General features: G+C 38.9%; 1 protein-coding gene across 1 annotated transcript in view; it reads right to left on the bottom strand.

Annotated features, from left to right (window-relative positions):
* Positions 1-988: 988 nt before the first annotated feature.
* Positions 989-27,925, bottom strand: part of LOC135472525 (protocadherin Fat 4-like) — a 93,484-nt gene continuing 66,547 nt past the window's right edge. The window contains exons 51-60 of the mRNA XM_064752107.1: positions 20,029-20,173; positions 18,666-18,803; positions 18,316-18,449; positions 17,607-17,810; positions 17,121-17,209; positions 14,082-14,177; positions 13,614-13,682; positions 10,333-10,524; positions 9,169-9,303; positions 989-3,692 (exon numbers count right to left, since the gene is read on the bottom strand). Of these exons, the coding sequence (XP_064608177.1) occupies positions 3,137-3,692; positions 9,169-9,303; positions 10,333-10,524; positions 13,614-13,682; positions 14,082-14,177; positions 17,121-17,209; positions 17,607-17,810; positions 18,316-18,449; positions 18,666-18,803; positions 20,029-20,173 (1,758 nt within the window). The 3' untranslated portion in view covers positions 989-3,136. The remainder of the gene's footprint in view (positions 3,693-9,168; positions 9,304-10,332; positions 10,525-13,613; positions 13,683-14,081; positions 14,178-17,120; positions 17,210-17,606; positions 17,811-18,315; positions 18,450-18,665; positions 18,804-20,028; positions 20,174-27,925) is intronic.

Below are 27,925 nucleotides of genomic sequence, written 5' to 3' on the forward strand. Positions count from 1 at the left end.
TGTGTTTTTCCTTAGTATTCTCCCACAAATAAATACGTGTATGGTTGTGTTTTTAATGGTTGTAGTGTGCTTTCACAGCTAAATGAATGGTGTATGGTTGTGACTTCGTGAATGGTCTTCAGCGCTCTTGGATTTTTGAAAGGTGTATGGCTGTGTTTTCCTGACTGACCTTTTTCCTGTCCTGGACAATTAAAAGATGTATGTTGTGTTTTCCGGATGACCTCTAATATATTTGGACCTATAAACATGGATGGTCGGGTTTTCCTGGATGACCGCTCATGGACAAAATTAACATGTATGCTTGTGCTTTCATGGAGGTCTGTTTTATGGTCTTTTCAAAGACCTTCAGTGTTCTTGGATAACTAAAGGGTGGATGGTTATGAAGACCTACAGCGTTCTTGAATACCTTAAATGTGTGTGTCTGTGTGTTCATTGAGATGATCTTCAGTGTTCTTGGGCAACTAAAAGGTGCATCGTTGTTTTCATTGATGACCTTCAGTGTTCAGGACGGTATAAAATGTAGTTGCCTGGATGACCTTCATTGTTCTTGGAGGACTAAGTGGTGTATACTTGTGTTTTAGCGAAAGTCATGAGAGTTCTTCGACAACTTAAAAGTGTTCTGAAAACTAGAAGTATGGTTGTTTCCATGGGTGACAAGGGTCATTCCTGCCCGACTTTTAAAGCACATGCTCACTGCAAATGTCAATCCCTTGACCAATGACGTATGTTCAATTCCAGCTCTTGATTCTTTGACTGCTGCGCTATATTAGCAGGTTTGTCAGGTACTGCTCTGGTTTAATTACTCAAAAACTTTACCACCATCGTATAGCTGAAGAATTCTTGAGCACAAAATTGGGGGATGATGGCATTTGGATACAATACAGAAATAATTCACTTGCTTCTGAGACACCAAAGGCGTAAAACTGGAAATATTCTTAAAAGTGAATAAAAACCACATAAGGATAACTAAAACACCTGTGGTACTGGTCACATACAAATGTTTTATTTTCTTGTAAACTGAAACTTATACATGTACATTTTATTTGATAACAAACATTTGTGAAGTAGTCACTGGAATGTGCAAATGACAGGGAATACCACCATTTATAAATGAACATGTTATCGTGGAGGACATAAGCCAAATATTGTTGGAGAAAAACTTCTTGTAAAGGCTTGGTCTACTGCTACTACGCACACACAACACTATCACATAGTGTCTGCTAACATGCACATTACAAGTACCATAGTTCTTCCAGCCAGCTGGATAGAGACCATTTGAGTTTTCAGGCCCGAATAGAAAATACATGAACATTTATTATAAGCAGGTATACACACGTGTAATTATAGAGACAAATGTAAACTGCAATATAATGGCTTGTACATGTATAGTGTTCTTGTATAGCTAAAATGTGTATGGTTGTGTTTCCATGGATGACCTTCAATGTGTTCAGCCAACTAGTGCACGGATGCGATTACAAGGTGCATGTGTTTATCTCGTCACTAATCTAGCAGTCTGAGTGTTTTAGTTTTATATGTGGATCTCTGAGTTCTCGGACAATTAGGTGAGGAATGCTTGTGTTTAGATATGTTCATTATGGACTGAGATCATTTATGCCACTTGCTGGTCATTATTTTTAATACATATTTAAAGAAAAATTTTTATGAAATATTGGTGGCAGAGTGATAATTGAGCAACAGTACTTATGGAGCAATGAAACAGATATTTGAATCAGAAAAAAATCAAGTTTATGTAATTCACAAGTAAAATAACGTTATGTTCATTTTCATAATTATTTTTCCTTCACAATGTTTAGTTAACTACACCTATAATTGTTTCACGGAGGCTGAGATAATGTATACAATATAAGGAAAGATGAACTTGGGGCCCAAAGAGGCCTTTTGTTGCTACTTTTGGAGACATTTTAATAACAAAGTGAAAAAATTCAAAAAAGGTATTTATGGAGGAAAAGCAATTTAGTTCAAATGTAAATTTGTTTATGAATTTGAAATGCATGCCTTTGATGAACTCATTACAAAAGTCTACAAAAATACTCATACAATCAATACAATCTTAAATTTTTATCTAATCATAAAGAATGTCCAAATCATTATTTTTTACTCTAAAAGTTGAATAAACTTGGAAACACATTTCATAGACATCTAATGGGTATAAAGAGACACCTTAGCTTTCATACATGTATGTGCAAAGACAGTAGAAATTTTCTGCATGCAAGCATTACATATTGTCAGATGGCAATATATCTTATACAATGTTATTAACTTTGTACCAACAGTAATGAGACATATGCATGATTTCCATTTGTTTGCCTCTTATAGCACCATTGAACATGCATAAACTCATATTTCACTACATGTTCTTATGTAATTCATAAATATACAAACATTAACTAAATAAATACATACATATGTACACAACCAATATTTATATTCCTTAAGAACTGAACAGGTTCTGTACATTTCTTGATAGAAAGTAACTTCTCAAGGTAATGAAAGACAAATCCATGCAATTTGTACTCAATAAAAAGTAAATGTAAAATATTACAGCTACCTGTATCTATTGTTATACATGAAAATGTAAGTACTAGTACAATGATTTTTATAAACAGTCATCATGTTTTCAGTGTGATCATGATTCTAAAGCTAAGTGCTATTGAATAAACAGGGAATTCAACAATTTTTTTACAGCAGTCTTGCTCCACAATAAGTTCAATGAAATGATACATACAGGTTAAGTGTATTACATTTCTACACTAGAAATATTCGGTTGACAACGGGCCAGTTTCATGAAGCTTACTTGGTGTTAAGTTGCCCTTAGCTAAATGCACTTTACATCTCTACAACATACGTTGCCATGGCAGTTAAGTAAACTTCATGAAACCGACCGAGACACTACTGAGGCACTGCCTTCTAAACGTACAAAATGGAAGCTGTTTGATACAATACATCACAGTCCCTGAGCCTTTACTGCATCAATGTCATAAATCTATCCAAACAAACTATAAGGTTCAAGATCAACCCTACCTACTTGTGATGTGCAACTAGTAAATGATTAGTCTTCTTTCATCTACCTGTGTACATCTGTAGAAACAGTTAACCTTTGAGGTGAATTTTACTGTTACAGTCTAGTTACCTCATCATTATGACCTCTTAAATTATGACCCCTGACTATGGACAAAGGCTTTAGGTCACCCACAGCATCAATATTCTCTTCCCCATCCACTGTTCCTTTCACACTACTGTTACGGCTGGGAGCTTTTGGAGAGGTTTTACCAAGAGGAGACAACTCGTGGTCACTCTTTCTTGTGTGGACTTCTGACTTTGAGGGGAAAGAACTGTTGTTGTCCTCGAAGATGAACGCCTGATCAATGACACCAAAGCTGGTGGGTGGTTTGGGCCCTAACTGATCACTACTATTGGAATTCTTGTCACTGTGGGCCTCTACCTCAGTGACATTGCCCGAGTCCCCAACAGGCTGTCCTCTCTCCGCGAAAGGTGGGCCTGAGAGGGCCTCCTGTACCACTACATCTATAGGGCCACCTAATGGCTGACCGTCCCCGGACACAGAACTGTCAGCCTCCTCAACATAGTCAGACGTCTCCGAGAAGAGATCCATGGTCAACTCCTGCGACTCATACAGAACCATTTTCTTCATCTCTGAGCTCATGTCATGCCTGAAACATGTAGATATAAAACTGAAGAAGTAAAAAAAAAAAAAAAAAAAAAAAAAAAATGGGCTGAGAATTCACGGCTAGGTCATCACTTTACACTCAAATACAAATATGTAGATGTGTACTACTGCAACTTGACATGTAAATGGTAATTAATCATAGTCCAAACTTACTTATCATACATTGACCCAGCAGAGAGCCTAAATACATCCATTTACTGAAACAAGGAATCAGAACTTTGGCAGATCATAAAACATATGCTAGTCAAGACTGAGCTGAATTTTGGCATGACAAAGGTTATTGACTGTGAAGAATACAACACAATAATTGTACATTTGCTCGCCCAGAGACCTCACCGGATATAGTATACAGCATACCACAAATAATAACAGATGCCTTATTACAGGAAATTTACAAATATACATGTACAAGCCACGAGCAACTGTCAGCATGCAAATAGATGACACAGTCTACAAAAGAATTAGTCATTCAAAGGGTTAAAGGGGGAGTGAGGGGAAGGGGGGAATGCATTTAAATATCATGTTTGATCGATTTTTACGTGTCCACAATATTCAAAACACAACAAGTTACAAATTTTTGTCAGTTTGCTTTAAAGACTGTACAAACAAGCTCTATACTTATAACAGGCTTGGTTTTTTGATGTTCGTTTGACCTGAAGAGAAGGGCAATCACATATTTTGTCAAAAGGAGCAGTTGCCCTCTGATTGATGAAACTGAATCTGTAGTGTAACTAGAAATGGAAGGTCAGTGTAAGAACCAGGACAGATGGGTGTTGTTCAGCCAGGAGAGAGTACAGACTATCTCATACTGAATCTGTAGTGTAACTAGAAATGGAAGGTCAGTGTAAGAACCAGGACAGATGGGTGTTGTTCAGCCAGGAGAGAGTACAGACTATCTCATACTGAATCTGTAGTGTAACTAGAAATGGAAGGTCAGTGTAAGAACCAGGACAGATGGGTGTTGTTCAGCCAGGAGAGAGTACAGACTATCTCATACTATCAGCTACTAGCTATTCAGTGTCATGGCTGTGGAGATAAAAGGTCCCAAGATCATGAAGTCAAACTTCAAAATACTTAATTGAGCTAAAATTGTGATTTACTCCAGAAATTTTTCCTGCGGTACTAAGAGTTGTCTACTTTTGACAGAACTGAAAATTAGTGTCAAAGTTCAAACCTAAGTTGAGGAATTATACCACAAGTAAAGATTCCAAGTGTAAGTCTGACAAAAGTCTAAGACAGTTTTATGATCCAGGGACCTGTCCTACTGAAAAACGAAGAGCTAAAATTAGTAATCAGCAAATAAAATCTCGGCAAAAACAAGCAGGAGAAACAAAAACAACATGTACGAGCTAAATGTTTTAAACAGACTCTAACAGCTTTTGGTACAGAAATGACCATCACAAAACTAATTAAGGTGCAGTTATAAAGAAATTATAAACTATTGGGGAGAGCATTTAAGTTCAAATAACACAGAGCAAGCACAGGATACAGCTATGGTACAGCTATGGTTTAAACGATAGCTTTTTGAGTTATAAAGACTGCCAAACTAGTCAAAATGCTGAACACTATGTACATGTAGCTACATATACATGCATGTAAAGGCACATTTGTAGCTAATATGCTGCAGTTGATGAAATACAAGAAACATGACTGAAATATACGATGTAGACAAATATGTACAGGTACAGCTGCTACATGCCTATGACCATATTACAATATACCTTACAGTTCTGTCTCTGCCAGTTCAGACATGGCTGCGTAGCCTGAGAAGGGCAAGACAGTCATGGTATCATCACACAAATCTTCTATACATACATGTATGAGATAAGGGAAGATAAAATTAAAGATTTCATATCGATGTTAGCACGCACCCTCCCAATGGAGACCTAGCAAATGGTCATAGGAAGAATTCTGATGCCAATTTACTGATGCCATTTCTGCCTTTTTTGCTCATAACAGATGCAAATTTCAGACATTTTGCTGTGAACATTAGCAATGTAACAGTAGCTAAAGGTCTTATTTAATTCACACTAGCACCAATTCAATGGATTAAAAAAATGGCACCCTCCCATTGGGCACAGGTTGACATAAATGTTGATGTTGACATTACCTTAAGGAGCCTGTTCTTATCACATATAAAACATACTTGAAAATTTATGCACGTAACACTGATATGGAGCAAAAAACATATGGAGTTACCTATATAATATATAAATTATATACTAAATACTTAGAAGAGCCAGAAAAAAATATATTTTTTAGAATACAATACATTTAACCTTTAATTCTCTTCCTGCTGTACCTTCAGAGAAAACAAACAAAAGTTCAGTCTTTACTGGGCATAACCCGACTAAGAAAAAATAGGATTGGTTGGTAGGCTTTCTTTCTTTCTCTCCTATTGTTCTAGCTAATGAAAGAGATAGAGGGAAAAAAATTAATAATAAAAAAATCAGAAATCAAATTCAAATTTAGAATAGGACCCTGTTTTGGAGGGTCAGTTAGGTTATGCCCAATGAACGTATATTCAAGGATGACCTGACATCCACATGTGGGTATTTGGGGCATGAACAATCCTCTCACCTGGATGAACATCCATTAACAACATGGCCTTCAGTGAAACTCTGGGAAGGAAACGATGACTGGGGCTCAAAGTAAAAGAACAGGCTGTGTACATGTAAAACCAAAGGGGAATAAACTACAGCTACAATATGTGGATGGTGGAGGGCCTCCGTGGCCTCATGATTAGTGTGCTACAATGAACCAGGAGCCTCTGACCAATGCGGTTGCTGGGAGTTCAAGCCTGGCTAATGCTTGCTACTTCTCCAGTGGTATGTGAGATGATCTGCCAGCAACCTGTGCATTGCTGTGGGATCCCGAGCTTAGTTTTCCACAATAATACTGGCATAATATTCTTGAGTACTGCATAAAACACACCAATCAAATAAATAAAAACATAAATAACGAAATCATATGGATGATTGTCTGAACCGTTACACACATATTTACATGCAGCGGGTTAATACACGGAGACCAGGTAACCACTGCCTACAGGTACTCTACATCATGCAACATTAATTCATCTAGCATTCAGCAAGCTCACAACACCAACACACAGTTCTATCGTATGATACTAGGAAAATGACTTCAACTGGTATAGGGAAATAGTGATTTTAATACAGACAATTTATAAAACCTACAGACTTCATTGGCAAAAGTGAAATTAAATTTTAGGTAAATTTCTATTTAGTTAACAAATTCATCATCTTAACTGAGCATCTAAAATTGGTATACACTTTCTAGAGCCCTACACAAGTATTAGTGGTTTGGAAAAACTGAGATCTATTTATGAAATACGCGCAAGTAGTTTTTCATGTAATAAGAAAATTAAAGACCTAATATTTTGTACTACCTTATGGTTGAACAGAAGCTGTAAATAACCGACAATCATACCATCTTGTACATACAAAAACTCCTCTATGACAGTACATATAAATATTAAAATTAATACAACATACACATACAAGGTTTGAGAAAATTAACAGATAAAAGGTATATAAAAAAAAAACGTTAAAGGGCTTGTACAAAAAATAAAACATCTACACTACAAAAACATAAAAAATTTTTTTTACCTCAGTAGAGGACGCTGAGAAAACGTAACATGAAACATTTTACAAGTGTATATATATAAATCCAACTTCAAATGACATTTATTAAAGTTTGTTTGTTAAATAAATTTATCTGTAATACTGTCCATGATATTATAAACTAAAGATATATTTTAACATATTAACATTTTTTTGAAGTAACATAAATAAATCCTAGATTCATTTTAGGTCAACTTTGAAATATAAAAACTATGATATCAAAATGTGCAAATGTTTGATATATCCAATAAGCTCTACATTAATATATTCCCATGGACATTATCAGAGTTATTCCTGGAAGTCATTCCTTCTGAGAAACATGCTTACTTGGATAATCCATTTTCAGCGTAAAATGAGGATTCTTGTGTGTCATCTTCATACTGTCCTATATTTCCGTTGATGAACAGTTGTCCATTGTTAGGGTCTACATCACTAAGTGAATAACATCAATGTTATAAAACAGGATATGTCACACAGGTGAAGGCTGTCAATGACTCACTGTAACATGTCGTAGTCATGAAGAACCATACACAAATATAATGTATTATTAATGTCTGTCACATGTCACATAATATAAATAACTAGATTTTATTAATCTAATAAAATTAATCCCACAAAGATGTCAAGTTCCCCCCCACAAAAATACAAAGAAGATAGAAATAAATTATACCTCACATGCACCTTTACCAATATAAACCATTCTAACAGAATGTACCAAAGCAGATATTTTTTGTGATTATCAAATCTTTTCACATATACAGTACTTTTACTATTAGCAGGCAATCTACACATAAAGCAAACAAGTGGAATCAGAGCATATTAGCTCCTCCTTTAGTGGTATCATATATATATTCAGTATGGAAAGGCCTTGCATCATTACTCTGCATACCACACAAGGCAATATCTGATTAGACTACTACTGTATATTTAGCCTTGCCAAGATAAGGCTGGCTATTTTTTGTTGGTTTAGAGTGTTGGAATAAGTACTGATTATGGACACCAGGTGCTGTTTAAACCACAATGTAATGCAACACTGCAAAGGCCAAAAGTAATCTGTATTTGGCACCTAAGCTGCTCAAACCAGTACCCTCTATTTTGGCACCTAAGCTGCTCAAACCAGTGCCCTGTATTTTGGCACCTAAGTTGCTCAAACCAGTGCCCTGTATTCTGGCACCTAAGCTGCTCAAACCAGTGCCCTGTATTTTGGCACCTAAGCTGCTCAAACCAGTGCCCTGTATTTTGGCACCTAAGCTGCTCAAACCAGTGCCCTGTATTTTGGCACTTAAGCTGCTGAAACCTGGTCCCTAAAGCCAATTCTGACCACATGCACAGGCTCAGTAACTCACGAATGTGGATAAACTTTCACAGAATCAGGACAAACATGAACTCCAGAGAGTTCTATGTCGTCAATTCGATGCAATTCCTCAAAGGCACAGATATCACTGCTGAAATCCACCAAGTGCAGACAAAGTAACATTAGTGATACCCAATCATATCGCACATACAGACGTGAGAGCTTTCTGGTTTTAGCAATAATACCCAGTGCTTTGCTGACAACCTCTGAGCTTCTAGCATGAACATGTACTGTTGTAACCTTTGCTCAGTGCTGGAAACATGTTTATCATGATATTAAGCATGATTTTAAATTGCCTGGAAACAGAACAGAAAATTAACTTTGTTTAAATTGTAAAGTAATGTAGTTAATTTCTCATTCCTGATGTTATTATCTCATTAAAAGCATGGCTACTATTTGACAGCAAGGCTTGTAGGCCTGTTGTCATACTGTCTGTGTTGGACACCTGTTGCTGTACTTACAGTTCCAGTGGCTCAGCCGAGTCATTGTCAAACTGGTTCTCCACTGTCTGGGTATACGCAGGGTTGTTCACAAGCTCAGAGGCCTTGGCTCGTGCATTATTTGCTTGTTGACTACGCAGCTTTTCAAACTCATATCTGTAAAGTTTGTGACAGAAGAAAATACATGTATTCTTGAAAGGCAGTTATTTCTCAGCCACCTTTAAAATGACGTTAATAAATAAGGTAACACTTCTAACAGCCAAGTGTAAGTAAACTATATATATATATATATATATATATATATATATATATATATATATATATATATATATATTCTGCTGTATTCATTTACATCATCTACTAGTATTTACTTTACACAAGCTCACTCATTTATATGTCATATTACTAAAGCAGACAGCTTTTGTCCTCAGCCAATTTTCTCGTGTTTGTTTTGTCATCTCTGATTCTAAGGCAAATATTTATTGTGTTTGATATTTTCTGCCAAATGTGGAGAAACCTTACTGTTTGCAAAAAGAATGCTTCAATCACTACTGATGTCACATGTGGTAATGACAACACAAAATGACTGACATCAGGAACCTGGAGGACAACTTGATGGTTTTGTGCCTGACTACCCAGGCCTGTCATCAAGTCGATAGTAGCAGAATTTCTCAGGGTCTTCATCATTCATGTCCTGATGCGCAAGGTTAAAAAATGAAAGCTGCTCATGTCTTCTCATGATCTACCACTCTGTCTAATTCTTGCGACATGACATTTTAAATCTCAATGGTAAAAAGCAAAACCTCCTCTACCTCGCTGCTGGTGGCACCCACTTTTCTGTGCCTTGTGACCAGTACACAACCTCAAAATTAAATATAAGCACAAAGCCTTTGTTCAGTGGACACAGCAAGACATCTTCCAAGCATGGCAGAAACGACTAAAAACACCAAGGGTGTTGTATGGACATGAAAGCTACAGTGTCTGCTTACCGCATCTGCGTCTGGGTGAAGCAGAGAGCTAATGTGTGCACCAGTGTGAGATGAATTTGAAATGGTAGTCAAAAAACAGAGGAAACTGGCCTTTAACCCAACTACTCAACAACTGCCAGACTTGTACATGTAAGTAAACCATATAAGCACAACAGCAGGAGCAGCACACAAAAAGAAAAATGCTGTGTTTGCTTACTGCCTGGAGGAGTAGATGACCACACCAATGGACAAGATGGAACCCACAAATATGACAGCCGCTAGACACAGCAGTGCGATCTCTGACAATGACATCGTGTAGGCATCATGACTCACAGTCAACCGAGTCAATTCCTTAATCTTAAAACGACTAAAAAACTCTTCTATTTCATCAGTCTTTTCCGCCAGTCTCCTGAAAACAAAAATAAAATATGTAACAGAAATCATCCCACAAAAGGCGTTTCTTTGGTAATTAAAAACATGTAAACCTAACAACATACTTTTAGAATTTTTTCAAATTTACCATAGTGTTCCATTTTATGGGTGTAGCTTTCCCATGTGACATACACATACATATGTGTACTATACTGTACATGCATGTACGCCATGCTGGTCAAAGACAAATGGGTAAGTGGTCTTCAACAAACATTACACTTTTCTTGTGGACATGTGATCGTTGGCAACTTGTGATTGTCAACAAAACTCAAGGAACAGTGAGAGTAGGGGAACATAACAATTTGTGATTGTCAACAAAACTCAAGGAACAGTGAGAGTGGGAGAACATAACAATTTGTGATTGTCAACAAAACTCAAGGAACAGTGAGAGTAGGGGAACATAACAATTTGTGATTGTCAACAAAACTCAAGGAACAGTGAGAGTGGGAGAACATAACAATTTGTGATTGTCAACAAAACTCAAGGAACAGTGAGAGTAGGGGAACATAACAATTTGTGATTGTCAAACAAAACTCAAGGAACAGTGAGAGTAGGGGAACATAACAATTTGTGATTGTCAACAAAACTCAAGGAACAGTGAGAGTAGGGGAACATAACAATTTGTGATTGTCAACAAAACTCAAGGAACAGTGAGAGTGGGAGAACATAACAATTTGTGATTGTCAACAAAACTCAAGGAACAGTGAGAGTAGGGGAACATAACAATTTGTGATTGTCAAACAAAACTTAAGGAACAGTGAGAGTAGGGGAACATAACAATTTGTGATTGTCAACAAAACTCAAGGAACAGTGAGAGTAGGGGAACATAACAATTTGTGATTGTCAACAAAACTCAAGGAACAGTGAAAGTAGGAGAACATAACAATTTGTGATTGTCAACAAAACTCAAGGAACAGTGAGAGTAGGGGAAGATAACAATTTGTGATTGTCAACAAAACTCAAGGAACAGTGAGAGTAGGGGAAGATAACAATTTGCTCCTGAAGGTCTGCACTGAACCCGAACCTTGTGTGTCCCAGATACAGAAATAACGTCTATATAACTACTCTGCCATGACTATTATATCTCTGTATTACCTGCAGATACCACAACACAGCATGTTCAACATGCTTCCCTATACATCACATACCTTATCCAGCAACTCAACCGCCAGATAATAATCTGCTGAGTTATATCTACTGGATATGTTCAAGTCTTATGCATTCAATGCTACAATGATAACCCTATGAAGCTGTGGTGAAGATGAATGCTACATATGTAAAACTTAAATGCACGGATACGACTGGTATTCATACCTGATCTGATCTGACACAGTATGAACATGATCACAACCTTTCATCAAAAATCAGACAACATATGCCAAATTTATCTTCCAGGAAGCAACAACCCATCAGAATTAAGTAAATTGCTATAACATGCCAACTTATTAATGGTTCCTTCTGGTCTTCAAAATTAAAGGATATGGGTTCACATTTTGCTCCTGGTCCTAATTATAAAGATTATAATCTGTTTAAACATCATTCTATTACTGGGAGGGTCTCTGAGAAATGTAATAATGACTTTAAATCTACCAAAAATAGCTAGCCAATCTCCAGCTATCTGGGCTGTATAACCTGGAAATTTGTATCAAAACGATGTCATTTCTGAAATGGATTCTAGCTATGCAGAAGAAAATATACTGTTGTATCAATGTGAACAACTAGTGGAAGGCGCCAAAGTTCTGATTAATGACACTGACATCTCTGGCCAGACTTCATATTCCGAATTTTCAGACAGTAAATTTAATCTTCGTCCTGGCATTTCCAACAGCACTGGCAACAGGGACTGGTAAACTCCAGCTTTATCCTGCAATACACTGTACATTTCATGTGTTAACCTTGAAAATTAATACTTATTTGCTGTTCTTTCCATCTGCCTGCTTCACAACAAATATCATTCTAGTCCCCAAGGTATTCTAAATTCATACCTACATGTATGTGATAACAACTGCATATTGTCAGCCTTACGAATAACCTACACCTATATAGTTGTATACAATATAAAATTTGTCGCCTGACAAATCTTTTAGATTAATGGAATCTTAAAACTATGTATTTACTCATATACTGTATCACATATCTATTGACAGTGAGATAATGTTAAATGTTTGTAAACACTGAGCTAAATGGCAAGCTGACAGCTGATAATGTTTGGACATGTACATATATGATGTACATGTTGTTCAGAGATTACCAAGTGTTGGCTGAAAACATGCATAAAACCTCATTATCTACTGGTTTTAAATGCCATATTTTACTCAGATTAATGCACCCTTTTTTAAATATTTTTTAATTTCAGTTTAACGATATATACAGGTGTAACTAATTATGAGTAGATAATAAATCTGGACACCAGTCTCTTATTATAATCTTTCTTAAAATGAACATGCAAACAAAAGTTTATAAAGTTAAAAGCAAATTACTGCCCACAAACCAATGACCAATCATAATTAAAACTGTATATAACATCAGACTGGTTTTCGAACTTGATCTGAAGTTAACCACCAATTTAAGTGCAAGATCTCACAAACTCAGGGTAACCTGTTAATTTCATGACTCTTCTCTACTTTTCAAGGTGTGATAAACCTCATCCAAGAATCCACCAACCTATAGAAACTGCCACTGCTAAAGGGCAGAAAAATACTTTGTAGACAACGAAAACCCTTGACTCAAGTTAATGTTCAAAAGTAATGTTTAAATCCGAAAGTGTCGATCACATTAGGCTTATCATGATTGGTGTAAAATTATGTTCTTAAAGTTGACAACTCAACAGTAAATTAGTAAATCAGTGAATGTATGAACCCCAAAAATACAGTCTAAAGATTGCACCTAAATCTGCACCTTATCTTTAATCTGTGTTAAGTGAGTTATAATAAAGTTTATGTGAATCATACAAGTGAATCAATTAACAGCTTCAACAAGTGACCTACATTGCAAATGATCACATATGAACACATCTGAAGACAATTAAAGTATAGCTTTTCAACTGACTGTAATCAATTTACATACCTGAGAAGGGCATCTTGGGAAACCACCTCTCCTGTCTTAGGATCAATAGCATGGATGTATATATCTGACCTATTGAGATAAAGGACAATATGTTTTAATGCACATTGATACAATGTTACAGTACATAAATAAATATAAAAAGGCCTAATGCCTGACTACAACATCAGAATTTTCAATCATCGAACATGTCTTTTGCCTAATTGTGTCACCCACAACAATGACGTAGAGAAGTCAAATATGTGCAGGCCATATTTGAAGGTGTTAAACAGGCTACTGTATAATTACATGGATATGGTTACTGAACTGTGTAGTGTAACTGTCTATGCACTGGCTTCCATTCAGGGTTAATACATGTCATTAACGCTGGTTTTGTACGGACACATGCTTATAACGCAGGGAGCATCTTCATGTTCATGCATGTGTTACAAGCCATTTGACGCTTCATCATGATATGAAAGGAAATCTTACATTTCTGGGTTAAGCTTGGAGCCAGTTTCTGAGTGGGCGATGTGAGGCTCAACTGACTCTACCTGGACATTATAGGCAAGGATGGCACTCAGGTTACTGAAACACAGGTACATGTACATGTTAAGATAACAACACAGTGAAACATTCCTGCAGACAGCACTGATGGTAGTGAGGTTACTGAAACATAGGTAGATGTACATGTTCAGATAACACAGTGAAACATCTCTGCAGACAGACAGTATCAATGGTGGTGAGGTTACTGGAACACAGGTACATGTACATGTTCAGATAACAACACAGTGAAACATGCCTGAAGACAGCACTGATGGTGGTGAGGTTACTTAAAACACAGGTACATGTACATGTTCAGATAACAACACAGTGAAACATCCCTGCAGACAGCACTGATGGTAGTGAGGTTACTGGAACACAGGTACATGTACATGTTCAGATAACAACACAGTGAAACATCCCTGCAGACAGACAGTATCAATGGTGGTGAGGTTACTGGAACACAGGTACATGTACATGTTCAGATAACAACACAGTGAAACATGCCTGAAGACAGCACTGATGGTGGTGAGGTTACTGAAACACAGGTACATGTACATGTTCAGATAACAACACAGTGAAACATTCCTGCAGACAGCACTGGTGGTAGTGAGGTTACTGAAACATAGGTAGATGTACATGTTCAGATAACACAGTGAAACATCTCTGCAGACAGACAGTATCAATGGTGGTGAGGTTACTGGAACACAGGTACATGTACATGTTCAGATAACACAGTGAAACATCCCTGCAGACAGCACTGATGGTAGTGAGGTTACTGAAACACAGGTACATGTACATGTTCAGATAACAACACAGTGAAACATTCCTGCAGACAGCACTGATGGTAGTGAGGTTACTGAAACATAGGTACAATGTACATGTTCAGATAACAACACAGTGAAACATTCCTGCAGACAGCACTGATGGTAGTGAGGTTACTGAAACACAGGTACATGTACATGTTCAGATAACACAGTGAAACATCTCTGCAGACAGACAGTATCAATGGTGGTGAGGTTACTGGAACACAGGTACATGTACATGTTCAGATAACACAGTGAAACATCCCTGCAGACAGCACTGATGGTAGTGAGGTTACTGAAACACAGGTACATGTACATGTTCAGATAACACAGTGAAACATCTCTGCAGACAGCACTGATGGTGGTGAGGTTACTGAAACACGGGTACATGTACATGTTCAGATAACAACACAGTGAAACATCCCTGAAGACAGCACTGATGGTGGTGAGGTTACTGACACACAGGTACATGTACATGTTCAGATAACAACACAGTGAAACATGCCTGAAGACAGCACTGATGGTAGTGAGGTTACTGAAACACAGGTACATGTACATGTTCAGATAACAACACAGTGAAACATCCCTGAAGACAGCACTGATGGTAGTGAGGTTACTGAAACACAGGTACATGTACATGTTCAGATAACAACACAGTGAAACATCTCTGCAGACAGACAGTATCAATGGTGGTGAGGTTACTGAAACACAGGTACATGTACATGTTCAGATAACAACACAGTGAAACATCCCTGAAGACAGCACTGATGGTGGTGAGGTTACTGACACACAGGTACATGTACATGTTCAGATAACAACACAGTGAAACATCCCTGAAGACAGCACTGATGGTAGTGAGGTTACTGACACACAGGTACATGTACATGTTCAGATAACAACACAGTGAAACATGCCTGAAGACAGCACTGATGGTAGTGAGGTTACTGAAACACAGGTACATGTACATGTTCAGATAACAACACAGTGAAACATCCCTGCAGACAGCACTGATGGTAGTAAGGTTACTGAAACACAGGTACATGTACATGTTCAGATAACAACACAGTGAAACATCCCTGCAGACAGCACTGATGGTAGTGAGGTTACTGAAACATAGGTACATGTACATGTTCAGATAACAACACAGTGAAACATCCCTGCAGACAGACAGTATCAATGGTGGTGAGGTTACTGAAACACAGGTATATGTAAATGTTCAGATAACAACACAGTGAAACATCCCTGAAGACAGCACTGATGGTGGTGAGGTTACTGAAACACAGGTACATGTACATGTTCAGATAACAACACAGTGAAACATCCCTGAAGACAGCACTGATGGTAGTGAGGTTACTGAAACATAGGTACATGTGCATGTTAAGATAACAACACAGTGAAACATCCCTGCAGACAGCACTGCTGGTAGTGAGGTTACTGAAACACAGGTACATGTACATGTTCAGATAACACAGTGAAACATCCCTGAAGACAGCACTGATGGTGGTGAGGTTACTGAAACACAGGCACATGTACATGTTTGGATAACAACACAGTGAAACATCTCTGCAGACAGCACTGATGGTAGTGAGGTTACTGAAACATAGGTACATGTAAATGTTAAGATAACACCCCAGTGAAAACCCCTGCAGACAGACAGTATCAATGGTGGTGAGGTTACTGAAACATAGGTACATGTACATGTTAAGATAACACCCCAATGAAAACCCCTGCAGACAGACAGTATCAATGGTGGTGAGGTTACTGAAACATAGGTACATGTACATGTTAAGATAACACCCCAGTGAAAACCCCTGCAGACAGACAGTATCAATGGTGGTGAGGTTACTGGAACACAGGTATATTTATACGTTCAGATAATGGTACAGTGACAGTGTCCTAAGTGTTTCCTCCACCCACCATAATGCTGGCCGCCGTCGTATAAGTGAAATATTCTTGAGTACGGCGTAAAACACAAATCAAAAAAAAAAAAAAAAAAAAAATAAGTGTTTCCTAAATGTACACGTAAAGTTAAGTAAACTATACAGTCCCATAAGAATTGCATTCAGTTTCCAACAAAACTTACAAATATGTAAGTGATGTTTAGACAGCTCCTAACAATAAAGTAACATCACTCTCCTCAAACAGGGGATTGAAGTGAATCATATAAATGCTTGTGGCTTACCCTTGTATGTCTGGGACAAAGTCCTTCACTGCCCTGACTGGGTGACCAACCACTAAGATAGCCCTGTCACTGTCAGACACCACAGCAACCTGTTCAGCATGGAGAACACTCAGTGTTAACCATGTTGAGTACTTAAACTGCACATACATATATACAGCTCTATTCTAACCTCTTTGTCTTACCATTTATAACCTTGACAAAATTTCACTCTTCCATAACTGATTCCTACATGTATGAAGCCAAAAGCAGACATAGAGGAATTTAGTCGGTTTCTTTGCTTAAATATACAAATAAATATATACCAAAACAAGTGAAGATATAAAGTGTATACAAGCAAAAAATCATTTCAGATCATCATTATAATGACGTAAGTCATCCAAAAATATAAAATCTTAATGCAACTACATTCAGAAGACCACAGTAAATGATGTGAATTGATGTGATATTCTTTCCATCTTTCTAAACGCAGACATAAAAAGCCATTACCGTGACGGCCACTTGTACACTATGTCCCTGACCCATATTGTCAGTAGCATTCACCACAACACTGAGTTGATTGATCAGAGTCTTAGCCAGGTCACGAACACAGCGAAGTTCTCCTGACAAGGTGTCAATGTTCAGGGTGTTTGTGTCCCCTTGGCTCAGGGAGTAGAATATAGCACTGTTGTTACCCTCATCCAAGTCTGTGGCCTGTGGAAAAGACAACACAGGAGGCATGCTTCAGAACAGCTCTAACAATTTATGTGTGTTTATTTATTTGATTGGCGTTTTATGCCGTACTCAAGAATATTTCACTTATATGATGGCAGCCAGCATTATGGTGGGAGGAAACGGTCAGAGCTCTGGGGAAACCCACGACCATCCGCAGGTTGCTGACCAACAGTCACATATTACTAGATCTACATAGAAAGAGTGCTATCATTTACTTGGTGTTTTTCTCTGTCACATGTGCACATGCACTATAAACAAACTATAAACATTTATGGCACTTGTACAAAGCTTGTCTCTACAGCAAAGCTATAGTAGGAACTATTTCCACACATACCATTTATACTTTCTTGAAAACTCTTTTCAACAAATTACACTTTCAAATTAATGATTTTAATCAATTATCTTGAAATTCAATCTCTAAGACAATGATATATCACCCTGGAAATTGCACAAAGGTGTTTCTCACTGTAATATAAGGACTCACAGTGAGAGTAGCTATCAGGTAGTTAAAACTGGAGCTTCTCGGAAGACCAAAAGTCAGCTTATTTGTATTAAATTTAGGTGCATTGTCATTTTCATCTCCTACATCAATCACAACACGAATATCTCCAGGATTATCTGAAAGTACAAACACAGCAATACTTAGAACAGCAAATTTAACCTAAAAACAAAAGTAAATATCATGGAAATACATGAATACATTCAGTTATCAATGGTAAATTTACACCCACAAACCACTATCTATCAACTAAGGCAGAAATGTTTGGATATACATTAGCTGACATAGATGTGTGATAACTGGTAACAGTTTTTTACATGTTTGTCCAGTCTTACCCCCAAATGCACGCTTTCTTCTTGAGCTTTTGTGGGTCACCTGTCCATGGACCAAAAGCACATATTCACTCACTTCCTCTCTGTCCAACTGTTGTAGGACATAAATTTTACCAGTGGAGCTACTTATGTTGAATAGATCTACAACACAGAATCAACAAAAATGTAACAACCCATGTACATATTGTATTTACATTTGGAAAATGTGGAGTTAAAGGGTGAGATACCCAAGCATGAAGTGATGACAAATGCTGAAAAAGGGAGACAAAACTTTGCTTTAACAAATACAACAAATTTGTTTTTTTCCTTCTCGCTCTTGGCACGTACCATGTGCATGAAATACGTTGCCATTCTACTAACATATACACACACATACAACATTTTGCTGTCTGCTTTGATGTCGGAAATAACAGCTGTACGATGCAGTCAGTCAATGTTACTATATTATGTAAAATTATTATTATGAGGACATTTTCATGTACAACTGTTCTTCAATGCTTTTGAATGTGATACGGTCAAGAAAGGCCACGGGACAACTCCTTGAAGGTAGTTGTATACATGTGTATCACCTGACCTCACACGCACCCTGTCTACTTTATCAGTTTTATATCTGAAATATACTCTGTATCGCGATAAATTCATGATATGATGACCTGCATGTACACGTATATACTGATTGATATCTGTCTGTCGATCAATAATATTCTTCCTCTGCATTGCCTCGTAAAAACATTATGGACCTCAGCCAAATATCCACCTGTACACGTCCAGAAGGTCTCCATATCACAAATAATGTAGATGTATACGTCCAGAAGGTCTCCATATCACAAATAATGTAGATGTATACGTCCAGAAGGTCTCCATATCACAAATAATGTAGATGTATATGTCCAGAAGGTCTCCATATCACAAATAATGTAGATGTATACGTCCAGAAGGTCTCCATATCACAAATAATGTAGATGTATACGTCCAGAAGGTCTCCATATCACAAATAATGTAGATGTATATGTCCAGAAGGTCTCCATATCACAAATAATGCAGATGTATGTGTCCAGAAGGTCTCCATATCACAAATAATGTAGATGTATACGTCCAGAAGGTCTCCATATCACAAATAATGTACATGTAGATGGCTTTCATCAATACATAAAGGATTGAAAACTAACCAAGTTGTTACCGGACTATAATTATACACTTTTCATCTTTACAATATATAGTATATGACAAAATGACATACTGTAACAAAAATGTACTTTGCCTCTGTTAATTCAAATCGAATAATGTAATGCCCTTTTTAGTGAATGGTCAGTATTCAAGTTTACACTACATGTACAGCCATTTTGCTGCTGTTTCTGTCTCATACCTGGATAACTGAAATCGACAAAGGTGTAAGTGACAGGCTGGCCAGCTAGCTCCTCTGTTGTGTTGATGTCCACAACTAGCTGATACGGTTCCTGGTTTTCTAAGTGGACCACAGTTAACACTGTATTTTCAATGTGGATCAGCACCTGCAGGATATAATACATGGCAATAACGAAGACATGGAAGACAGGTAAATGTATACCAAGAGTTAATTGCACAGCACATCATGTTTCCTTTATACCTTAAGACTGGAGCAAAGACAATGACCCATATACATTAGGCCCTGGAATCACAAAGCGGTCTTGGACTTAAGTCAAAATTACACATCACTTTAAAAGTGTTATTTCTCGTATAACAAGGTCAAAATGTTGCTTGCCAATGTAAGTTCTGGCTAAGCTATTGTAAAACAAATTTCAGCTACAATAACAGAAGAGAATGATTACCTAAGCCGAAGATTGCTTTCGTGATCCGTGGGCCAGATCATATGTGTTTCAAGTTAGCTACATGTAATACAGCTTTGTGCATGGTTGTGAAGTAAGGACTACATTCAGCAGTCCTTCAGATAGAACTGATGAAGGTTTGTGCATGGGTGTGAAGTAAGGATTACATTCAGCAGTCCTTCAGATAGAACTGATGAAGCTTTGTGCATGGGTGTAAAGTAAGGATTACATTCAGCAGTCCTTCAGATAGAACTGATGCAGCACTGTGCATGGGTGTGAAGTAAGGATTACATTCAGCAGTCCTTCAGATAGAACTGATGAAGCTTTGTGCATGGGTGTGAAGTAAGGATTACATTCAGCAGTCCTTCAAATAGAACTGATGCAGCTTTGTGCATGGGTGTGAAGTAAGGATTACATTCAGCAGTCCTTCAGATAGAACTAATGCAGCATTGTGCACGGGTGTGAAGTAAGGATTACATTCAGCAGTCCTTCAGATAGAACTGATGAAGCTCTGTGCATGGATGTAAAGTAAGGACTACATTCAGCAGTCCTTCAGATAGAACTGATGCAGCAATGTGCATGGGTGTGAAGTAAAGATCACATTCAGCAGTCCTTCAGATAGAACTCATGCAGCACTGTGCATGGATGTGAAGTAAGGATTACATTCAGCAGTCCTTCAGACAGAACTGATGAAGCTTTGTGCATGGGTGTGAAGTAAGGACTACATTCAGCAGTCCTTCAGATAGAACTGATGAAGCTTTGTGCATGGGTGTAAAGTAAGGATTACATTCAGCAGTCCTTCAGACAGAACTGATGCAGCATTGTGCATGGGTGTGAAGTAAGGATTATATTCAGCAGTCCTTCAGATAGAACTGATGCAGCACTGTGCATGGGTGTGAAGTAAGGATTACATTTAGCAGTCCTTCAGATAGAACTGATGCAGGTTTGTTCACGGGTGTGAAGTAAGGATTACATTCAGCAGTCCTTCAGATAGAACTGATGAAGCTCTGTGCATGGATGTAAAGTAAGGACTACATTCAGCAGTCCTTCAGATAGAACTGATGCAGCACTGTGCATGGGTGTGAGGTAAGGATCACATTCAGCAGTCCTTCAGATAGAACTGATGCAGCACTGTGCATGGATGTGAAGTAAGGATTACATTCAGCAGTCCTTCAGACAGAACTGATGAAGCTTTGTGCATGGGTGTGAAGTAAGGATTACATTCAGCAGTCCTTCAGATAGAACTGATGCAGCACTGTGCATGGGTGTGAAGTAAGGATTACATTTAGCAGTCCTTCAGATAGAACTAATGCAGCTCTGAGCATGGGTGTGAAGTAAGGATTACATTCAGCAGTACTTCAGATAGAACTAATGCAGCTCTGAGCATGGGTGTGAAGTAAGGATTACATTCAGCAGTCCTTCAGATAGAACTGATGAAGCTTTGTGCATGCGTGTGAAGTAAGGATTACATTCAGCGGTCCTTCAGATAGAACTGATGCAGCACTGTGCACGAGTGTGAAGTAAGGATCACATTCAGCAGTCCTTCAGATAGAACTGATGAAGGTTTGTGCATGGATGTGAAGTAAGGACTACATTCAGCAGTCCTTCAGATAGAACTGATGAAGGTTTGTGCATGGATGTGAAGTAAGGACTACATTTAGCAGTCCTTCAGATAGAACTGATGCAGGTTTGTGCATGGATGTGAAGTAAGGATTACATTTAGCAGTCCTTCAGATAAAACTCATGCAGGTTTGTTCACGGGTGTGAAGTAAGGATTACATTCAGCAGTCCTTCAGATAGAACTGATGAAGCTTTGTGCATGCGTGTGAAGTAAGGATTACATTCAGCGGTCCTTCAGATAGAACTGATGCAGCACTGTGCACGAGTGTGAAGTAAGGACTACATTTAGCAGTCCTTCAGATAGAACTGATGAAGGTTTGTGCATGGATGTGAAGTAAGGACTACATTCAGCAGTCCTTCAGATAGAACTGATGAAGGTTTGTGCATGGATGTGAAGTAAGGACTACATTTAGCAGTCCTTCAGATAGAACTGATGCAGGTTTGTTCACGGGTGTGAAGTAAGGATTACATTCAGCAGTCCTTCAGATAGAACTGATGAAGCTTTGTGCATGCGCGTGAAGTAAGGATTACATTCAGCGGTCCTTCAGATAGAACTGATGCAGCACTGTGCACGAGTGTGAAGTAAGGATCACATTCAGCAGTCCTTCAGATAGAACTGATGAAGGTTTGTGCATGGATGTGAAGTAAGGATTACATTCAGCAGTCCTTCAGATAGAACTGATGAAGGTTTGTGCATGGATGTGAAGTAAGGACTACATTTAGCAGTCCTTCAGATAGAACTGATGCAGCTCTGTGCATGAATGTAAAGTAAGGATTACATTCAGCAGTCCTTCAGATAGAACTGATGCAGCTCTGTGCATGGATGTGAAGTAAGGATCACATTCAGCAGTCCTTCAGATAGAACTGATGAAGGTTTGTGCATGGATGTGAAGTAAGGATTACATTCAGCAGTCCTTCAGATAGAACTGATGAAGCTTTGTGCATGGATGTAAAGTAAGGATTACATTCAACAGTCCTTCAGATAGAACTGATGAAGCTTTGTGCATGGATGTAAAGTAAGGACTACATTCAGCAGTCCTTCAGATAGAACTGATGCAGCTCTGTGCATGGGTGTGAAGTAAGGATTACATTCAGCAGTCCTTCAGATAGAACTGATGAAGCTTTGTGCATGGATGTAAAGTAAGGATTACATTCAGCAGTCCTTCAAATAGAACTGATGAAGCTTTGTGCATGGGTGTGAAGTAAGGATTACATTCAGCAGTCCTTCAAATAGAACTGATGCAGCACTGTGCACGGGTGTAAAGTAAGGATTACATTCAGCAGTCCTTCAGATAGAACTGATGCAGCACTGTGCATGGATGTGAAGTAAGGATTACATTCAGCAGTCCTTCAGATAGAACTGATGAAGCTTTGTGCATGGATGTAAAGTAAGGATTACATTCAGCAGTCCTTCAGATAGAACTGATGCAGCACTGTGCATGGGTGTGAAGTAAGGATTACATTCAGCAGTCCATCAGATAGAACTGATGCAGCTCTGTGCACGGGTGTGAAGTAAGGATTACATTCAGCAGTCCTTCAGATAGAACTAATGAAGCTTTGTGCATGGATGTAAAGTAAGGATTACATTCAGCAGTCCTTCAGATAGAACTGATGAAGCTCTGTGCACGGGTGTGAAGTAAGGATTACATTCAGCAGTCCTTCAGATAGAGCTGATGAAGCTTTGTGCATGGATGTAAAGTAAGGATTACATTCAGCAGTCCTTCAGATAGAACTGATGCAGCACTGTGCATGGGTGTGAAGTAAGGATTACATTTAGCAGTCCTTCAGATAGAACTGATGCAGCACTGTGCACGGGTGTAAAGTAAGGATTACATTCAGCAGTCCTTCAGATAGAACTGATGCAGCACTGTGCATGGATGTGAAGTAAGGATTACATTCAGCAGTCCTTCAGATAGAACTGATGAAGCTTTGTGCATGAATGTAAAGTAAGGATTACATTCAGCAGTCCTTCAGATAGAACTGATGCAGCACTGTGCACGGGTGTGAAGTAAGGATTACATTCAGCAGTCCTTCAGATAGAACTGATGCAGCACTGTGCATGGGTGTGAAGTAAGGATTACATTCAGCAGTCCTTCAGATAGAACTGATGCAGCACTGTGCATGGGTGTGAAGTAAGGATTACATTCAGCAGTCCTTCAGATAGAACTGATGCAGCACTGTGCATGGGTGTAAAGTAAGGATTACAGTCAGCAGTCCTTCAGACAGAACTGATGAAGCTTTGAGCATGGGTGTGAAGTAAGGACTACATTCAGCAGTCCTTCAGATAGAACTGATGTAGCTTTGTGCATGGGTGTGAAGTAAGGATTACATTCAGCAGTCCTTCAGATAGAACTGATGCAGCACTGTGCATGGGTGTGAAGTAAGGACTACATTCAGCAGTCCTTCAGATAGAACTGATGCAGCACTGTGCATGGGTGTGAAGTAAGGATTACATTCAGCAGTCCTTCAGATAGAACTGATGCAGCTCTGTGCATGCGTGTGAAGTAAGGATTACATTCAGCAGTCCTTCAGATAGAACTGATGAAGCTTTGTTCATGGGTGTGAAGTAAGGATTACATTCAGCAGTCCTTCAGATAGAACTGATGCAGCACTGTGCATGGGTGTGAAGTAAGGATTACATTCAGCAGTCCTTCAGATAGAACTGATGAAGCTTTGTGCATGAGTGTGAAGTAAGGATTACATTCAGCAGTCCTTCAGATAGAACTAATGCAGCTTTGTGCATGAATGTGAAGTAAGGATTACATTCAGCAGTCCTTCAGATAGAACTGATGCAGCACTGTGCATGGGTGTGAAGTAAGGATTACATTCAGCAGTCCTTCGATAGAACTGATGCAGCTCTGTGCATGGGTGTGAAGTAAGGATTACATTCAGCAGTCCTTCAGATAGAACTGATGCAGCACTGTGCATGGGTGTGAAGTAAGGATTACATTCAGCAGTCCTTCAGATAGAACTGATGAAGCTCTGTGCATGGGTGTGAAGTAAGAACTACATTCAGCAGTCCTTCAGATAGAACTGATGAAGCTTTGTGCATGGGTGTAAAGTAAGGATTACATTCAGCACTATTTCAGATAGAACTGATGCAGCTCTGTGCATGGGTGTGAAGTAAGGATTACATTCAGCAGTCCTTCAGATAGAACTGATGAAACTTTGTGCATGGGTGTGAAGTAAGGACTACATTCAGCAGTCCATCAGATAGAACTGATGCAGCACTGTGCATGGGTGTGAAGTAAGGATTACATTCAGCAGTCCTTCAGATAGAACTGATGCAGCACTGTGCATGGGTGTAAAGTAAGGATTACATTCAGCAGTCCTTCAGACAGAAATGATGCAGCATTGTGCATGTGTGTGAAGTAAGGACTACATTCAGCAGTCCTTCAGATAGAACTGATGCAGCTCTGTGCACGGGTGTGAAGTAAGGATTACATTCAGCAGTCCTTCAGATAGAACTGATGCAGCTCTGTGCACGGGTGTGAAGTAAGGATTACATTCAGAAGTCCTTCACATAGAACTGATGAAGCTTTGTGCATGGGTGTGAAGTAAGGATCACATTCAGCAGTCCTTCAGATAGAACTGATGAAGCTCTGGGCATGGGTGTGAAGTAAGGATCACATTCAGCAGTCCTTCAGATAGAACTGATGAAGGTTTGTGCATGGATGGGAAGTAAGGATTACATTCAGCAGTCCTTCAGATAGAACTGATGAAGCTTTGTGCATGGATGTAAAGTAAGGATTACATTCAGCAGTCCTTCAGATAGAACTGATGCAGCTCTGTGCATGGGTGTGAAGTAAGGACTACATTCAGCAGTCCTTCAGATAGAACTGATGCAGCTCTGTGCATGCGTGTGAAATAAGGACTACATTCAGCAGTCCTTCAGATAGAACTGATGAAGGTTTGTGCATGGGTGTGAAGTAAGGATTACATTCAGCAGTCCTTCAGATAGAACTGATGAAGCTTTGTGCATGGGTGTGAAGTAAGGATTACATTCAGCAGTACTTCATACAGAACTGATGCAGCATTGTGCATGGGTGTGAAGTAAGGATTACATTCAGCACTCCTTCAGATAGAACTGATGCAGCTCTGTGCACGGGTGTGAAGTAAGGATTACATTCAGCAGTCCTTCAGATAGAACTGATGCAGCTCTGTGCACGGGTGTGAAGTAAGGATTACATTCAGCAGTCCTTCAGATAGAACTGATGAACCTTTGTGCATGGGTGTGAAGTAAGGATTACATTCAGCAGTCCTTCAGATAGAACTGATGAAGCTTTGTGCATGGATGTGAAGTAAGGACGTGAAGTTCTATTTAGCAGTCATTCAGATAGAACTGATGCAGCTCTGTGCATGGGTGTGAAGTAAGGATTACATTCAGCAGTCCTTCAGATAGAACTGATGCAGCACTGTGCATGGGTGTGAAGTAAGGATTACATTCAGCAGTCCTTCAGATAGAACTGATGAAGCTTTGTGCATGGGTGTGAAGTAAGGATCACATTCAGCAGTCCTTCAGATAGAACTGATGAAGCTCTGGGCATGGGTGTGAAGTAAGGATCACATTCAGCAGTCCTTCAGATAGAACTGATGAAGGTTTGTGCATGGATGGGAAGTAAGGATTACATTCAGCAGTCCTTCAGATAGAACTGATGAAGCTTTGTGCATGGATGTAAAGTAAGGACTACATTCAGCAGTCCTTCAGATAGAACTGATGCAGCTCTGTGCATGGGTGTGAAGTAAGGACGTGAAGTTTTATTTAGCAGTCCTTCAGATAGAACTGACGCAGCACTGTGCATGGGTGTGAAGTAAGGATTACATTCAGCAGTCCTTCAGATAGAACTGGTGAAGCTTTGTGCATGGGTGTGAAGTACGGATTACATTCAGCAGTACTTCATACAGAACTGATGCAGCATTGTGCATGGGTGTGAAGTAAGGATTACATTCAGCACTCCTTCAGATAGAACTGATGCAGCTTTGTGCACGGGTGTGAAGTAAGGATTACATTCAGCAGTCCTTCAGATAGAACTGATGCAGCACTGTGCATGGGTGTGAAGTAAGGATTACATTCAGCAGTCCTTCAGATAGAACTGATGCAGCTTTGTGCATGAGTGTGAAGTAAGGATTACATTCAGCAGTCCTTCAGATAGAACTGATGCAGCATTGTGCACGAGTGTGAAGTAAGGATTACATTCAGCAGTCCTTCAGATAGAACTGATGCAGCTTTGTGCATGGGTGTGAAGTAGGGATTACATTCAGCAGTCCTTCAGATAGAACTGGTGAAGCTTTGTGCATGGGTGTGAAGTAAGGACTACATTCAGCAGTACTTCATACAGAACTGATGCAGCATTGTGCATGGGTGTGAAGTAAGGATTACATTCAGCAGTCCTTCAGATAGAACTGATGCAGCTTTGTGCATGGGTGTGAAGTAGGGATTACATTCAGCAGTCCTTCAGATAGAACTGGTGAAGCTTTGTGCATGGGTGTGAAGTAAGGACTACATTCAGCAGTACTTCATACAGAACTGATGCAGCATTGTGCATGGGTGTGAAGTAAGGATTACATTCAGCAGTACTTCATATAGAACTGATGCAGCATTGTGCATGGGTGTGAAGTAAGGATTACATTCAGCACTCCTTCAGATAGAACTGATGCAGCTTTGTGCACGGGTGTGAAGTAAGGATTACATTCAGCAGTCCTTCAGATAGAACTGATGCAGCACTGTGCATGGGTGTGAAGTAAGGATTACATTCAGCAGTCCTTCAGATAGAACTGATGCAGCTCTGTGCATGAGTGTGAAGTAAGGATTACATTCAGCAGTCCTTCAGATAGAAC

The sequence above is a fragment of the Liolophura sinensis genome, chromosome 1 (assembly GCF_032854445.1).
Source record: "Liolophura sinensis isolate JHLJ2023 chromosome 1, CUHK_Ljap_v2, whole genome shotgun sequence".
In the NCBI taxonomy this organism is placed as follows: domain Eukaryota; kingdom Metazoa; phylum Mollusca; class Polyplacophora; order Chitonida; family Chitonidae; genus Liolophura; species Liolophura sinensis.